Genomic DNA, 18,360 nt, shown 5'->3' with positions numbered 1-18,360 from the left:
TCCTTTTTGTATACAGGATATCTCTGGACAATGTTCCATATTGTCAAGTAGATACTAGTTTTTCTATCTATTCATTTGTGGGATGTGGGGATTGCTGTCTGGCCAATATTTCTTGCCCATACCTAGTTGCCCTTGAGAAGGTGGTGGTGAGCTGACTTCTTGAACTGCTGCAGTCCTTCTGCTGTGGGTTAACCAGCAATACCCTTAGGGAGGGAATTGCAGCATTTTGACCCAGTGACAGTGAAGGAACGAAAATATATTTCCAAATCAGTATGGTGAGTGGCTTGGAGGGTAACTTGGAGGTGGTGGTGTTCCCATACGTCTGCTGCCCTTGTCCTTCCAGATGGACGTGGTTGTGGGTTTGGAAGGTACTGTCTGAGGATCTTTGGTGAATTTCTGCAGTGCACCTTGTCGATAATGCACACTGCTGCTACTGAGTGTCAGTGATGGAGGAAGTGGATACTTGTGGATGTAGTGCCAATCAAGCTGGCTGTTTTGTCCTGGATGGTGTCAAGTTTGAGTGTTGTTGGGGCTGCACTCATCCAGGCAAGTGAGGAGTATTCCAACACACTCCTGACTTGTGCTTTGTAGGTGGCAAACAGGCTTTGAGGAGTCAGAAGGTAAGTTTCTCGCCACAGTATTCCTAGCTTCTGACCTACTTTTATAGCCATTGTGTTTGTGTGGTGAGTCCAGTTAAGTTTCTGGTCAATGATAACCCCCAGGTTGTTGATAGTGGGGGATTCAGTGATGGTAATACCATTGAATATCAGGGTTTGGTGTTAGATTGTCTCTTACTGGCATTGGTCATGGCCTGGCGTTTGTGTGGCACGAATGTCACTTGCCACTTGTCAGCCCAAGCTCGGATATTGTCCAGATCTGGTTGCATTTGAACATGGACTGCTTCAGTATCTGAGGAGTCAGAAATGGTGCTGAACATTGGGCATTCATTGGCTAACATCTCCACTTCTGACCTCATGATGGAGGGAAGGTCTTGATGAAGCAGCTAAGGATGGTTGGTCTGAAGGCACTACACTGAGGAACTCCTGCAGAGATGTCTTGGAGCTGAGATGATTGACCACCAACCACAACCATCTTCATATGTGTCAGTTATGACTCCAACCACTAAAGAGTTTGCATCCTGATACGCATTGATTCCAGTTTTGCTAGGGCTCCTTGCTGCCACACTCGGTCGAATCCAGCCTTGTTATCAAGGGCTGTCATTCTCACCTCACCTCTGGAATTCAGCTCTTTTGTCTATGTTCGGACCAAGGCTGTAATGAGGTCAGGAGCTGAGTGGAAGAAATTAATGGAACTGCAGATGCTGGAGAATCCAAGATAACAAAGTGTGAAGCTGAATGAACACAGCAGGCCAAGCAGCATCTCAGGAGCACAAAAGCTGATGTTTCGGGCCTAGACCCTTCATCAGATCTGAGTGGCCCTGGTCGAATTCAAACCGGGCATCACTGAGCAGGTGCTGCTTGATAGCCCTGTTGCTGACACCTTCCATCACTTTACTGATGATTTGAGAGTAGACAGTTAGGCAAGTGATAGGCCGGATTGGATTTGTCATGATTTTTGTTACAGTACATATTTGAGCAATTTTTCACATTGCTGGGTGGATACCAGTGTTGTAACTGTACTAGAACAGCTTGGCTATGGGAACGGCAAGTCCTGAGCACAAGTCTTCAGTACTATAGCCGGAATGTTGTCAGGGTCCATGGCCTTTGCAGTATCCAGTATCTCTAACTGTTTCTTGATATCATGTGGAGTGAATTGAATTGGCTGAATACTGGTATCTGTAATGCAGGGAACTACTGGAGGAGGCTGTGATGGATCATCCACTTGGCACTTACGGCTGAAAATTGCTGTGAATGTTTCAGCCTTATCTTTTGCATTGATATGCTGGGCTCCTCCATCATTGAGGATGCGGCTATATGTATAGCCTCTTCCTCCAGTGAATTACAAAAACAGAAGCAGCTGGAAAAGCTCAGCAGGTCTGGCAGCATCTATGAAGAGAAAATCAGAGCTAACGTTTCAGGTCCAGTGATCCTTCCTTGGAACTCGAATGAGCTCTAGGATAAAGTGGAACTGTGGAGTGGTGCAACTCTAAGCTAGTGTGTTGTGGTACTGTTGGAGAGAAAGGTTGAGTGTGTGCATGCGACATTGAGTGTTAATTTCAGGATGTGGCAAGAGCAGCTGTCCATAGAACATCATAGAGATATATGTGATCCTGGGAGGATTCAAAACATGAGGGATGAAACTTCAGTTGGAATCCACATGGGGTGAGTCTGAGCTGGAGGCAGTCACTGAGGAATGTGATATGGCTGTGAAAACGAGCTTTAGCAAATGCTTGGTCAAACACTAGGACTGACAGTGAAATTAATGTCGGTGGAAAAGAAGAAAGATTGGAACAGAAAACCCATTGGAGAGAGGAGCAGAACTTCTTCAAGGTTGGCATGCCTGGAAGAGATGTGGCATTGAGTTAAACACTAAATAAAAACCAAAAGAGCTGCAGATGCTTTAAATCAGGAACAGTTGCTGAAAAAGTCCAGCAGGTCTGGCAGCATTTGTGAAGAAAAAAATCAGGGTTAACGTTTAACTAAGTTCTGAGGAAGGATCACTGGACCTGAAACGTTAGCTCTGATTTTCTCTTCATAGATGCTGCCAGATCTGCTGAGCTTTTCCAGCAACTTCTGTTTTTGTTCCTGCTTTACAGCATCCGCAGTTCTTTTAGTTTTCTTCAGTGAGTTGTTTAATTGTCCACCACCATTCACGACTAGATGTGGCAGGACTACAGAGCTTACATCTGATCTGTTGGTTATGGGATCACTTAGCTCTATCACTTGCTGCTTTTGCTGTTTGGCATGCAAATATTCCTGTCTGGTGGCTTCACCAGGTTGACACCTCATCTTCAGGTATGCCTGGTGCTGTTCCTGGCATACTCTCCATTGAACCAGGCTTGACGGTAATGGTTGAGTGGTAGCTGTATTAGAACAGTTTGGCTGGTAGCATGTCATGTCCTGGAGAACATGTTATCGATACTTTTGCCAGAATATTGTTGAAGCCAATAGCAGTTGCAGTATTCAATGCTTTCAGACATTTCTTAATATATGGAGTGAGGTGAATTGTCTCTGGACTGGTATCTACGATACTAGAGGCATCTAGAAGAGGCTGAGATAGATCATAGAACATAGAACAGTACAGCACAGAACAGGCCCTTCAGCCCACAATGTTGTGCCGACCATTGATCTTCATGTAAGCACCCTCAAATTTCTGTGACCATATACATGTCCAGCAGTCTCTTAAATGACCCCAATGACCTTGCTTCCACAACTGCTGCTGGCAACGCATTCCATGCTCTCACAACTCTCTGCGTAAAGAACCTGCCTCTGACATCCCCTCTATACTTTCCACCAACCAGCTTAAAACTATGACCCTTCGTGCTAGCCAGTTCTGCCCTGGGAAATAGTCTCTGGCTATCAACTCTATCTATGCCTCTCATTATCTTGTATACCTCAATTAGGTCCCCTCTCCTCCTCCTTTTCTCCAATGAAAAGAGACCGAGCTCAGTCAACCTCTCTTCATAAGATAAGCCCTCCAGTCCAGGCAGCATCCTGGTAAACCTCCTCTGAACCATCTCCATAGCATCCACATCTTTCCTATAATAGGGCGCCCAGAACTGGACGCAGTATTCCAAGTGCGGTCTAACCAAAGTTTTATAGAGCTGCAACAAGATCTCACGACTCTTAAACTCAATCCCCCTGTTAATGAAAGCCAAAACACCATATGCTTTCTCAACAACCCTGTCCACTTGGGTGGCCATTTTAAGGGATCTGTGTATCTGCACACCAAGATCCCTCTGTTCCTCCACGCTGCCAAGAATCCTATCCTTAATCCTGTACTCAGCTTTCAAATTCGACCTTCCAAAATGCATCACCTCGCATTTATCCAGGTTGAACTCCATCTGCCACCTCTCAGCCCATCTCTGCATCCTGTCAATGTCCCGCTGCAGCCTACAACAGCCCTCTACACTGTCAACGACACCTCCGACCTTTGTGTCGTCTGCAAACTTGCTGACCCATCCTTCAATTCCCTCGTCCAAGTCATTAATAAAAATTACAAACAGTAGAGGCCCAAGGACAGAGCCCTGTGGAACTCCACTCACCACTGACTTCCAGGCAGAATATTTTCCTTCTACTACCACTCGCTGTCTTCTGTTGGCCAGCCAATTCTGTATCCATCCCCTTGGAATTTCCGGCTGAAGACTGTAGCAAATGTGTTAGTATTATCTTTGACACAGATGTGTTATGCTCCCCCATTATTGAGGATGGCTAATGAAACCAGAAAGTAACAGTGAAATATAGCAGGTCTGGATGCCTATGTGGGTAGAGAAACAGTCAATGTTTTGAGTCTAACATGTTATGTTTTGTTTGTTTTACTTTAATGAGATGGTCTCTCACTGAAACATAAGCTCACAATGCTGCGTGTTTTGCTTTAGCATTAAAACCAAAGTTTAATGACAAAAGAAATGAACATAAAATAAACCAACCTATCCCATTCAACACAAATATAAAGATTTTAAAATACACAGTAAAAAATACAATCCCATTAATCCCAAAACACACCCTTTAAATAATATCCAAAACGTACCTTTGCAATACCCCAAAACACCACTCAAAGTTGTTAGACCAAAGCGTCTGCCTCTAACACTTTGGTTTCATCATCTATGATAATAAATTATAGACTGGAAGTTAATAGCTTCTTCCTGGAGCTATTTTGGCACCTAAGCTTAAATGTATTCAGCTTCCAGTAATCTCTTCTGGGCTTTATTCCAATACTTCAAGCTGGGACTAACACCATCCCTTTACTCTATACAGTTTCACTACATGGGGAAGTGAAGGCCTAGTGGATTTATCACTGGACTGTTAATCCAGAGACCCAGATAATGCAGATGGTGGAATTTGAATTCAATAGAATATCTGGAATTAAGAATCTAATGACGACCATGAATCCATTGCCAATTGACAGAAAAACCCATCTGGTTCACTAAGGCCCTTTCGGGAAGGAAACTGCTATTCCTACCTGGTCTGGCCTACATGAGATTCCAGACCCACAGCAATGTGGTTGACTCTGAACTGTCCTCTGGGCAATTAGGGATGGGCGATAAATGCTACCTAGCCAGTGAGACCCTCATCCTGATAATGAATTAAGGAAAAAAGATTCCTTCACAGGAACACTGCTCTATAGGACTTCACTGAATTGCTCAAAATTCAAAGTAAAAAAGACTTTCTCTATAAGCTATGGGTGTTTCTCTTAAGCTCAAAAACCTCTCCAGACCTACTAATGTACATAAAACCAATGAATTCTAAAGCTAGGCCTCGAAAACTCTTTAAAAATAAATCATCATGGCTTCAGAAATACCACCATTGAAATACTACAGCTTCATGAATTCCCAGTCTTGAACTGTTATGTTTTTGGCATCTGTCCATTCAGCAGGCTGGAAGTGCCACAAAACACACTAGCGGGCATACTCGATGTGAAGATGGGACTTCACTTCCAAAAGGACTGACCATATATCAACAGGTCATAGACAAATGCATCTATGGCAGGCAAATCTTGTCGATTCCCTCACCACTTGCTGCAGACTAGGTGTAGCAGCACTGTCTTTTAGGGCTTGACCAGCTTAATCAGGAGTTGGCGACAATGCTGTTTGTGATAAATACTGAAGTATTCCAAACTAAACTAAATTCTGTACCCTTGCTACCCTCAGCTTCTTCTGAGTGGTGTTCAACATGGAAAAATACTAATTCATCTGCTGTTTTTTGGGGGGGGTGGGTGACGGGGGTACGTGGTAATCAGCAGGTTTGCCATATTTGACCTGATGCCATAGGACTTCATGATGTCCAGAGTCATTGTTGATGACTTCCAGAGTAACTTTGTCCCAGTGTGTGTCATCACTATTTTCTTATATAGGATTTGGGTGTCTTTGGCAAGGCCTGCATTTGCTGCCCATCACTACTTGCCCTTGAACTGATTGGCTGTCTAGACTATTTCTGAATGCAATTAAGGGTCATCCACGTTGCTGCGTGTCTGGAGTTTTATGCAAACAGGCCGAATAAGGACAGAAGATTTCCTTCTCTGGAGGACATTAGAGAGCCAGACGAGTTTTCACAACTGTCAACAATGGTTCTATGGTAGCTATTAGCTTTTGATTCCAGATTTTTATTGAATTTAAATTTCACCATCTGCAACGGTGGAATTCAAAGACTGTTCTCAGAACATTAGAGATAACAAGGTGTAGAGCTGGATGAACACAGCAGGCCAAGCAGCATCAGAGGTGCAGGAAGTCTGATGTTTCGGGCCTAGACCCTTCTTCAGAAATGTCTCAATTTAAGGTTAGAAGGGAAAGAATACATGGGAACTTGAGGGACAACTTTTCTTTTTAACAGAGGATGGTGTGCACACGAAATGAGCTGCCAGCAGAAGTGGTTGAGGCAGGTACATTAACATGTAAAAGGCATTTGACGAATACATGGATAAGAAAGGTTTAGAAGGATATAGGCCAACTGCAGGGAAATGGGGCTAGCGTGAATGGACATTCTGGTTGGCATGGACCAGTTTGGGCCAAAAGGCCTGTCTCCTTGCTGTAGGGCTCTATGACTCTAATTGTTTGAGTGGGTGGGGTGGGGAGTTGGTGAAGGTAGTAGTTTCTACATATCTCAAGAATGACTGCAAATAGTTGGGTGAAGGGGAGGTGCGAGGGGATATGGGATTTGGAATATCGGTGAGAACAAATTCAGAGCTGGAATGAGGTCAGAGATAATGCGAACTGCAGATGCTGGAGAATCCAAGATAACAAAGTGTGAAGCTGGATGAACACAGCAGGTCAAGCAGCATCTCAGGAGCACAAAAGCTGACGTTTCGGGCCTAGACCCTTCATCAGAGGAAAGATCTAGGCCCGAAACGTCAGCTTTTGTGCTCCTGAGATGCTGCTTGGCCGGCAGTGTTCATCCAGCTTCACCCTTTGTCATCTCAGAGCTGGAATGAAGTCAGTTAATGTAGCTGGAGGGGTTTGGAGGAGGTTGCACAGACTGGGGACATACGAACCTGCCATTCACTAAGATCAAGGAGGATCCGATTACTCCACATTCCCACCTATACCAATAACATTACAAATCCACTCTTAAAGATTTACATTTCCCTAAAAAATATTCAAGGACTCTGCTTCCACAGTCTTTTTAAGAAGAGCAACTCCATAATCCTCTGTGAAGGAGTATGTGGGGATTTGATTGACAAGGATGTCTTTAATCCGTAAGGGTGGGGTGGTTTGCAGACAGGAAAGTGGACCTAAATCACATCACTCATAAGTGTTGAGGACACAGTTCACAACTTACATAAATGACTTCGGTAAAGGAATAGAACATACAGTTGCCAAATTTATTCAGAAAAATAGGCAGAACATTAAATTACAAAGGGGACACAAGGAGCCTAAAAGATAGATAAATAGGTTACGTGAATGAACAAATATATGGCACATGGAGTAAAATATGAAAAAAAGCCAAATTATCCATTTTGGCAAGAATAAGAAAGTCATTGTCTAAATGGTGAGAGATTGCAAAATTCTGAGATGCAGAGGGATCTGAATGTTCTTGTGTATGAATCACAAATATTGGTATGAGGTACAGGAAGTAATTAGGAAAGTAAATAGGATAATACTATTTAGTACAAGGGCAATTGAATGCAAAAGTAGGGAGGGTGTGCTTCAGTTATTTAGAGCACTAGTGAGCACATCTGGAGGACTATGTATAACATTGGTGACTTTAAGAAATGTGTAAACATATCAAAGGCAGTTCGAAGTTGGTTTACAGGGGACTGCTATTGGAATGGGCAAGTTGGTAGAATAGGTTTTATTATGAATAAAAGTTGGACAGACTATACAAAGATTAGAAGAGTAAGAGGTGACTTGATTGAAACAAGATCCCAAGGGACTGAAATTGAAGCTGCTGGAAGAGCTCAGCCGGTCTGGCAGCACCTGTGAAGAAAATAATCAGAATTAATGTTTCAGAACAGAAGGGTCTGAACAAGGTAGAAATGGCAGGCAAGTTTCTTCGAACTAGGAGCCATCAGGGATCACCCATTTCTAACGTGTATTTTTTTCTGAGAGGGTACTGAATCTTTGGAACTCTCTTCCCGAAAAGATGTTCGAAGCAGAGTCCTTCAATGTTTTCAAGGCAGAGATCAATTGATTTTTGTTAAGCACAGGCGTGAAACATTGTGGATTAGATGGGGATGCAGACTTAACACTACAATCGGATCAACCATGATTTTACTGAATGGTAAAGCTGGCTGGAGGATTCGAATGGCCTCCTGGTAAGGATGTTATCAAGGGGCAGAAAGGACTCCTCCTACTCCCAGCATTTTCTCGTTGAAAGGATCCGAATCCGAATGGAGCTCTCTGCCAACAGAGGGGGAAGTGAATGAAAATGTTAGAATTCCTGACTCATCAGAGGGTTTTGCTGTTTTTTTTAAATCCTCTGGCTGGTTGCTGCCTCCCAGTTTGATGACTGAAGGAGCAGGTTCTGCAGGCGTGGTCAAGGCTGGAGTGTTCGTGTGTGTGCGGAGAGAGAAACTGAGAAGCACAGAGGCAGTCAGTCAGAGCGTTGCTCAGGTGAGCTGTACGAGGGCAGGTAAAAACCTGGAAACCGTCAGATCGCGCGGTCGCTCCCTTTAGAAACTTCTGGAAAACGGTCACCTCACCGTGAGCCGTTGGAAACTCACCCCTCTCTGGAGGTAGGGAAGCAGCCCTCAAAACTTCGAAGTTTCCACGACGGCCACTTTCAGCTTTAGGGCGGAGGGGGTACGGAACATTCTGGATTCCGTGCCGTGCGCGTGCGCAGTTGGTGAGGGTGGGGTGGCTCGCCGGTGGCAGTTGGTGAGGGTCTGGCGACGATGGCAAGATGGGTCGCAGGAGCGAAGGGAAAGAAATCGAGTTTGTGGCAGACGGAGCTGACTCTGCTCCAGCTGGCAGGAGAAGGGGTGGGGCAAGAAGAAACTGGAACCTTTTGATTTAATTACTGGCGGGCGAGAGGCAAAGATACAGCTCTCTCTGTTGGGGGGGTTGCAAGTGATGGTGCTGTTGGTGATGGGCTTGGCGAAGAGCCAAGAAGGTGGGAAGTCTGTCAAGAGTTACACGATATTAATCCATTGCAAATTCGCGCTGTGAGAGTCAAACCTGGTTGGCATGTTATGTTCTCCCCACACACACACGGTGGGGGGAGAGAGTTAACCCCTTTTTCCCTCAGAATCAGTTGTGGAATCGCTTGTGACTTTGGGACTCGTCACAGTCTGGGGTCAGGATGTCTGGAAGGCTGGAGGTTGAAATTGCGATGGTGGTGTAGATCTGATCAGCTAGCGATTCTGTAGTTCTAAACTATGAGGGAGAGCAGACTTTTGAGGGGCTGAATAACTTCCTTTCGGTGCACCTATTCTTTGACATGGGACGGGCCATACAGTCTGGTGCCTTCGTTTTCCTTGGACAATGCACCAACCCAGAGGGGAAAAAGACATTTGATTTTTAAAAATAGTAAAGGTCTGACTGGTTGGGAAATGAGCATGTTTGAGCTCTGTTTTGAAGTGTTAAAGGTCAGTATGTGTCATTCACAAGTCTTACTGGTCTTCTGCAGCTACAAGGGGTGGGAAGCTTTAGAGCAGAATGTAACCTAGATGGAGGTGGCCTTGACCCTTATGGTTTTCCTTAGGTGGGTTTTTGAATTTGTGCCTCAGTCCCAAAATACTGTACCAAAGATTATGGGGTGGGGAGGTGCAAGAAAAGTCTTGTATTTCTGTAGCACCTTTCACCACCTCAGCATTTCCCGATGTGCTTTACAGCCAATTAAGTAGTTTTGCAGTGTGGTCACTGTAGTAATGTAGGGAACATGGTTGCCAGTTTACATGCAGCAAACTCCCACACAACAGCAATGTGATAATGGCTACATAATCTGCTTCTGTGATAACAAGGTGTAGAGCTGGATGAACACAGCAGGCCAAGCAGCATCAGAGGAGCAAGAAGGCTGGCATTTTGAGCCTAGACCCTTCAGAAATTATTTCCATTTCTGAAGAAGGGTCTCGGCCCGAAATGTCAGCCTTCCTGCTCCTCTGACGCTGCTTAGCCTGCTGTGTTCATTCAGCTCTACACGTTGTTACCTCAGATTCTCCAGCATCTGCAGTTCTTACTATTGCCTGTTTCTGTGATGTTGGTTTAGGGATAACTGTTGGCCCGGGCAACAAGAAGAGCTCCATCGCATGCCCAATTTTGAAATAGAGCTTTGAGATTTTTTACATTCACCAGAGATGGCAGAAGCAGCATTGGTTTTATTCACTATTGGCCAATATTTATTGCGTGTACCCAGTTGCCCTTGAGATGGTGGTGGTGGTGAGCTGCTGTCCTGAGCTACTGCAGTCTGTATTCTGTGGGTAGATCCACAGTGCTGTGAAGGGGGAAATTCCAGGACTTTGACCCAGTGACAATGGTGGTATGTTTCTTTTATTCATACATAAAGAGCAGGAGGGTAACTAGAGAAAAGATTGGCCCATTTAAGGACAAAGAAGGGAAGTTATGCGCTGAGTCAGAGAAAATGTGTGACATTCTTAACGAGCACTTTGCATCGGTATTCACCAAGGAGAGGGACATGATGGATGTTGAGGTTAGGGATAGATTTTTGCTTAGTCTAGGTCAAGTTGACATAAGGAAGAAGGAAGTGTTAGGTGTCCTAAAAGACATTAAGGTGGACAAGTCCCCAGGTCCGGATAGGATCTATCCCAGGTTACTGAGGGAAGCGAGAGAGGAAATATCCGGGGCCCTAACAGATATCTTTGCAGTGTCCTTAGACACGGGTGAGGTCCCAGAGGACTGGAGACTTGCCAATGTTGTCCCCTTGTTTAAAAAGGGCAGCAAGGATAATCCAGGTAATTATCGAACGGTGAGCCTGACGTCAGTGGCAGGGAAGCTACTGGAGAAGATACTGACGGATGGGATCTATTCCCATTTGGAAGAAAATGGGCTTATCAGTGATAGGCAACATGGTTTTGTGCAGGGAAGGTCATGTATTAGCAACTTAATAGAATTCTTTGAGGACGTGACAAAGTTGATTGATGAGGGAAAGGCCGTGGATGTCATATACATGGACTTCAGTAAGGCGTTTGATAAGGTTCCCCATGGCAGGCTGATGGAGAAAGTGAAGTCACATGGGGTCCAGGGTGTGCTAGCTAGATGGATAAAAAACTGGCTGGGCAACAGGAGGCAGAGGGTAGTAGTAGAAGGGAGTTTCTCAAATTGGAGACCTGTGACCAGTGGTGTTCCACAGGGATCTGTGCTGGGACCACTGTCGTTTGTGATATATGTAAATGATCTGGAGGAAGGTGTAGGTGGTCTGATCAGCAAGTTTGCTGATGACACTAAGATTGGTGGAGTAGCTGATAGTGAAGGGAACTGTCAGAGATTACAGCAGAATATAGATAGACTGGAGAGTTGGGCAGATAAATGGCAGATGGAGTTCAATCCGGGCAAAGGTGAGGCGATGCATTTTGGAAGATCAAATTCAAGGGCGAACTATACAGTAAATGGAAAAGTCCTAGGGAAAATTGATGAACAGAGAGATCTGGGTGTTCAGGTCCATTGTTCCCTGAAGGTGACAACGCAGGTCAATAGGGTGGTCAGGAAGGCATATGGCATGCTTTCCTTCATTGGGCAGGGTATTGAGTACAAGAGTTGGCAGGTCATGTTGCAGTTGTATAGGACTTTGGTTCGGCCACACTTGGAGTACTGTGTACAGTTCTGGTCGCCACATTACCAAAAGGATGTGAATGCTTTGGAGAGGGTGCAGAGGAGGTTCACCAGGATGTTGGCTGGTATGGAGGGTGCTAGCTATGAAGAAAGGTTGAGTAGATTAGGATTATTTTCATTAGAAAGACGGAGATTGAGGGGGGACCTGATTGAGGTCTACAAAATCATGAGGGGTATAGACAGGGTGGATAGCAAAAAGCATTCCCCCTCCCCCCCAGAGTCGGGGACTCAATTACTAGGGGTCATGAGTTCAAAGTGAGAGGAGGAAAGTTTAAGGGAGATATACGTGGAAAGTTCTTTACACAGAGGGTGGTGGGCACCTGGAACGCGTTGCCAGCGGAGGTGGTAGACACAGACACGTTAGCGTCTTTTAAGATATATTTGGACAGGTACATGGATGGGCAGGGAGCAAATGGACACAGTCCGTTAGAAAATAGATGACAGGTTAGACACAGGATCTTGATCGGCGCAGGCTTGGAGGGCCGAAGGGCCTGTTCCTGTGCTGTAGGTTTCTTTGTTTCTTGTTTGTTTCCATGTCAGAATGGTGAGTGGCTTGGAGGGTAACCTGCAGATTGTGGTATTCCCATGTGTCTGCTGTTCTTGTCCTTCTACATTGACATCTCATCTGAATGAGCTTGTAACAATGTAGCAATCCCTCAGTACCACACAATGGTTGATATCCGGAATTTAGAGCTTGTCCTACATGTAAAGGCAAGGATGTTGGCAGGAATGGTTGTTGTTGGGGTGAGGGGTTATTCTGTTGGCATATGGTGGTGAAGGGTTTGCAGAAGGGAGGAGAGGATGGGTCCAGGTGGCCAATGATGGCATGAGAGTGACTCCACCTCCTGGGTTCCCTTCTTGGTGGTGATCCACCTGCCAATGATTTGGAAAGTGTCAACTATCTGCAGGAGCCCACTTCCAGTGCCTCTATGGCAAAAGAAATCCAGATTTGATTGAAATTATCAGCAGTTAAGGAAACATCCTGACATTTCGTGGGTGGCACGGTGGTTCCGTGGTTAGCACTGCTGCCTGTCACTGCCAGGGACCCGTGTTCGATTCCACCCTCGGGCAACCGTCTATGTGGAGTTTGCACATCCTCCCCTTGTCTGCGTGGGTTTCTTCCAGGTGCTCCGGTTTCCTCCTGCAGTCCAAAGATGTGCAGGCTAGTTGGATTGGCCATGGAAAATTGCCCAGTGTGTTAGGGAGTGTGTAGATTAGGTGGTTTATAGGGGGATGGGTCTGGGTGGGATGTTCTGAGGGTCATTGTGGACTTATTGGGCTGAAGGGCCTGTTTTCACACTGTAGGTTCTGTGATTTGTGCAGCCATAGATATGTGTTCTCTAGCTGAATCATGTAACTTTAGTATGCAGGTACAGCAAATGATTGGAATGACATAGAATGTTGGTGTTTATTTCAAGGCAAATGGAAAGGTGGAGAAGTTTTACTGCAGCTGTAAGACCACATCAGGAAAACTGTGTATAGTTTTTGTCTCCTTATTTAAAAAAATTGATGTAATTAGAATTACATTAGAAGCAGCTCAGAGAAAGTCACTTAGTTAATTCCTGGGATAAAGTGCTTGTCTTGTGAAGAACACTGAACAGTTTGAGCCTGTATCCACTGGCATTTAGTCGAATGAGAGGTGTTCTTCCTATAACATGTGAGATCCTGAGGCACCTTGATATACTGGATACCAAGTCTAAAACTAGGGCACACAACTTAAAAATAAGAGAACTCCCTTTGAAGACGGGAGGCATTTGTTAAAAACAACCCTTTTTTTTACAAAATTCAATCCAATCGCCACAGTGTGGAAGCAGGCCATAAAGCCCATCGAGTCCCCACCGACTTTCCAAAGGACATTCCACTCAGACCCAACCACTTCCCTGTCCCTGCATTTCCCACCCTAGACACCATGGGCAATTTAGCCTAGCCAATCCACCTAACCTGCATATCTTTGGACTGAGAGTGGAAACCAGAGCACCCGGAGGAAACCCATGCAGACACAAGGAGAAAGTGCAAACTCCATGCAGACTGTTGCCCAATGCTGGAATCAAACCTGGGTCCCTGGCGCTGTGAGGCAGTAGTGCTACCCACTGAGCCACTGTACTGTGTTCCTCTGAACTCTGAAATGTATAGATCCAGACAGCTGATATTTACCAAAATAGTACCAGGAATGAAGGAGTTTAGGTACATGAGAGACTGGAGAACAGGGATTGTTTTCCTTAGACCAGAAAAGGTTTAGGGGGAAATTAAAGGGACTCATCACACATACATCCTTATCTTAGTTCATTTCACCTTACCTCCATGTGAGTGGGAACACAGCAAGCTCCCACAAACCGGTAGGATCTAGGCCTGAAATGTCAGCCTTCCTGCTCCTCTGATGCTGTGTTCATCCAGTTTTACACCTTGTTCTCTCTAATGAGCACATAATCTGTTCTAAGTTTATTTTTTTAATAAGATACCAGTTAACTGGTAATTAATTTTAATAAGGTATTGAATTCATTGATTTATAATGATTTGGAATGTATAGCTGAAAGGACAGGAAGTAGATTCAATAATACTTTAGTGAAAGGGAATTAATATACAGATTTAAATAGAGAAATTTGCAGTTAAAGGGAGAGAACAAGGTGGTTACAACCTGAATGGCTTCCTTCTGTGCTGCACGGCATCCTATGGTGAGTTGTTCAGCTGCACTGAACAAGTTGATAAAACCCAGCATGTAAACCACCAGTTTGGCTGCTTTGTAATGGGAGAGGCTATTGTAATATGTGTCGACAGCATTACAGCTGTGAGGCCTGCAGGGGGTCAGTATTGTTTAGAGAGTAGCTGGCCTGAGATCCAACATGCAAACATTTAAAGGGGTCTGCAATAACTTCTGTGGTAATCATCTATTCATACAGTCATACTGTACAGAGGTAGCTGCTCAGCCCTTCAAGTCTGTACTGCCAAAAATATACTATTTTCCTGCACTAGGCCCTTAATCTTGAATGTTATTTAATTGCTAGTGCAAATTTGCTCATAAGGTTATGGGGTTTTCTGCCTCAACTACCTTCCTGGATTCCAAACCCCCACCATTCTCTGGATGAAAAAGGTTTTCCTCAAATCCCCTCTAAACCTCTTGCCTTTCCCTTTTAAAATCATACCTCTTTATTCCTTTTAGTTGAAGGATAAATAACAGTTGCTTTCTATTCACCCATAATCTGATACATCTGTTTCGGGTACCCTGTCGAACTTCCCTGCTCCAAAGAAAACAACCTGAGCTTATCCAGCAACTCTGCATTGCTGAAATGCTCCATCCCAGGCAACATCCTCACGAATCTCCTTTGCACTCCAGTACAGTTATATCCTTCCTATCGTGATAACCAGATCTGTACGCATTTCTGTCACGGAAGCCTAACCAAAGTTCTGTGCAGCTCCAACGTGACCTCCCTGATCTTACAATTTATGCTATTGACTGATAAAAACAAGTGTCCCATATGCCTTCTTCTCTGTTCCTCTGAGCTTATTAGTAAGTTGCCATTCTTTGTCTTGTTCCTTCTTTAAAAATGCATCATCCAGTATTTATCAGGGTTAAATTCTATCTGCCACTGATCTGCCCATCGGACAATTAATTTATATCCTCCAATAACCTTCCTCCTCACTGTCAATCACCCAGCCAATCTTTGTATTATCCACAAACCCTCCTACATTCTTATCTACATCATTTGTGAATATCACAAACAATAAAGGACCCAGTTCTAATTCCTGTGGTACTGCACTCTGGGCTCTAGCCACACAAATGGTCTTCTAATACCACCTTCTGTCTCCTATGACTAAGGCAATTTTGGATCCATTTTGACCAGTTACCCTGTGGTAATGTAGAGGTTGGGGTAACTTTGTGAGGTGAAGTGAAATGGGATTGGAGATTTGCAAAGGAGGCTCACTAAACATTTCTGGGATGAAGGATGTTTGTGTAAGAATAAAAGGTATGTCGGTACCCATTTGAATTCAGTAGAATGAGACTTTTTTTCATTCACACATGGGATCTGACAAACAAGACAAGTGGAATGGTAGGACCTGGGAAGCACCGAGGATCAGACATACCTCGGTATGCCTTTAAGGTATCAGGGCAAAAGCATAAAATGGTTATAAAAGCACATGGTAGGTATTTTCCTATTCAGCCTGTTCTGTAATGTTGTTACATACCTCTGGAGTAGGATGACTTGAGCCTGGGCCATCCTGGCCCACACGTAGGAACAATACCATTGTGCCATATGGCTTACATCAGCCAAGATATAGAGTTTAAGAGCAGAGAGGTTTTCCTGGAACTGTGTGAAACATTGGTTAGGGAACAGCTAGAGTATTGTGTATTCCACATTGTAGGTGGGATGTAAAGGTGATTTCTCAGGATGTTGCCTGGACTTGAGAGTTTCAGTTATGAAGGCAGATTGGACAAACTTAGGTTTTCCTTGGAACAGAGGAGATTAAGAGGGGACATGATTGAGACACTTAAAATTAAAAGGAGAATAAATAGGGTAGACAGGAAGAGACTTTTCCCTTTGGAGGGATCAGTGACCAGCATAGATTTAAGGTAAGTGGGCAGAGTGTTCAGAGGACGTGTGAGGAAAACCATTTTAACCTAGAGAGTTGTTGGAATCTGGAATTCAATGCCTGAAGGGTGGTAGAGGCATAAACCATAATATTTAAGAGGTGTTTAGATATGCACTTGCAATGCCTCAAGGCTATAGGCCAAGCACTGAAAAATGGGATTAGAATAGTGAGATGGTTGTATTTGACTGGTATGGATGCGATGGCAGACTTTCTTCTGTGCTTAGATCTCTGTAAAACTGAGTGTCACTGGCTGAGTCAGCATCTATTGCCTGTCCCTTGTTGCACTTGATAAGGAATGATGAGCTGCTTTCTTGAACCAAAGTAGTCCATGTAAACCTGCAATGCCATTTGGGAGCAATTCTGGGATTTTGACTCAGGAACACTGAATGATCAGTGATATTTATCCTATCTTTCGATCTTTATTGAGACATTAAGATCCTGAGGGGATTTGACAGGTTGGATGCTGAAAGGATGTTTCCTGTTATGGGGGAATCTAGAACTATGTAGGACTAGTTGAAAAATAAGGGATCACCTGTAAGGCTTCGGAACCTGAAGACAGGTAAAGCCCTCAAAGAACACAAATGTAATAAGAAAGAACTCCACCAAAGAATTAGAACAACTAAAAGGAACCATGAAATGTCATTGGCAAACAGGATTAAGGAAAATCCCAAGGCATTTTGTACATATATAAGGAGCAAAAGGGTAGCTAGGGAAAGGGTATGTCCACTCAATGTCAAAGGAGAGAATTTGTACATGGAGCTGGAAGAAATGAGAAGATGTCCTTAATAAATACTTTGCATCAGTATTCACAAAGGAGAAAGACATGGTGCATGCTGAATCTCACGAGAGTTGTGTTGATATTCTAAGCCATGTCAATATGAAAAAGGTGTGTGCTTTGAAAAGCATTAGGATAGACAAGTCCCCAGAACCTGATGGGATCTATCTCAGACTGCTGAGGGGGACAGGTGGTGAAATTGCTGGGACCTTATATGAAATATTTATATCCTCTTTAGTTACAGAAGAGGGTCCGGAGGACTGGAGAATAACCAGTGTTGTTCTTTACATATCAGTGGTACAGTATTAATTGAAGAAGACTCTTAGGGATATGATTTATTCATATTTGAAAGACTACAGATTTATTAGTGATAGGCAGCATGGCTTTATGTGGTGAAGGTCATGTCTCCCCAACTTGATTGAGGCTTTTGATGAAGTGACAAAGATGTTTGATTAGGGCAGGATTGTAGATGTTGTCAATATGGACTTTGACAAAGTCCCTCATGGTAGGCAGATACAAAAGCTGAAGTCACATGGGATCCATGGTGAGCTGGTTAAATAGAAACAGAAGTTGCTTGGTCTTAGAAAACAGAGAGTAGCAGTGAGTGTTTTTCCGACTAGAGATCTGTGACCAGGGATCTGGATGTGAGTTTGCTCGCTGAGCTGGAAGGTTAATTTTCAGACGTTTCGTCACCATTCTAGGTAACATCATCAGTGAGCCTCCGATGAAGCGCTGGTGTTATGTCCCACTTTCTATTTATCTGCTTAGGTTTCCTTGGGTTGGTGATGTCATTTCCTGTTCTTTTTCTCAGAGGATGGTAGATTGGCTCCAAATCAATATGTTTGTTGATGGAGTTCCGGTTGGAATGCCGTGCTTCTAGGAATTCTCGTGTGTGTCTCTGTTTGGCTTGTCCTAGGATGGATGTGTTGTCCCAATCAAAGTGGTGTCCTTCCTTATCTGTATGTAAGGATATGAGTGATAGTGGGTCATGTCGTTTTGTGGCTAGTTGATGTTCTTGTATCCTGGTGGCTAGCTTTCTGCCAGTTTGTCCAATGTAGTGTTTGTCACAGTTCTTGCAAGGTATTTTGTAGCGTCTACAGGAAAACAACACATACGGACCAAATACTGAACTACAGGAGCAACCATCCCAACACCC

At 44.2% G+C, this 18,360-nt stretch overlaps 1 protein-coding gene across 5 annotated transcripts in view; it reads left to right on the top strand.

The window, feature by feature from the left end:
- The window catches only part of vill (villin-like), a 158,400-nt gene that overhangs the window by 55,601 nt on the left and 84,439 nt on the right, over window positions 1-18,360 (top strand). Inside the window, exon 1 of one of the 5 annotated variants that reach the window (XM_048558261.1) lies at window positions 8,501-8,668. The exons of 3 other annotated variants lie outside the window; for them this stretch is intronic. In XM_048558261.1, coding sequence (XP_048414218.1) covers window positions 8,561-8,668 — 108 coding nt within the window. In that variant the 5' untranslated portion in view covers window positions 8,501-8,560. One more of the 5 variants, XM_048558273.2, reaches the window with a different exon arrangement.

This window comes from Stegostoma tigrinum, chromosome 2, assembly GCF_030684315.1.
Source record: "Stegostoma tigrinum isolate sSteTig4 chromosome 2, sSteTig4.hap1, whole genome shotgun sequence".
Taxonomy (NCBI): Eukaryota; Metazoa; Chordata; class Chondrichthyes; order Orectolobiformes; family Stegostomatidae; genus Stegostoma; species Stegostoma tigrinum.
The sequence above is the reverse complement of the archived record's forward strand: the minus strand, read 5'-3'. Positions and strand labels throughout refer to the sequence as shown.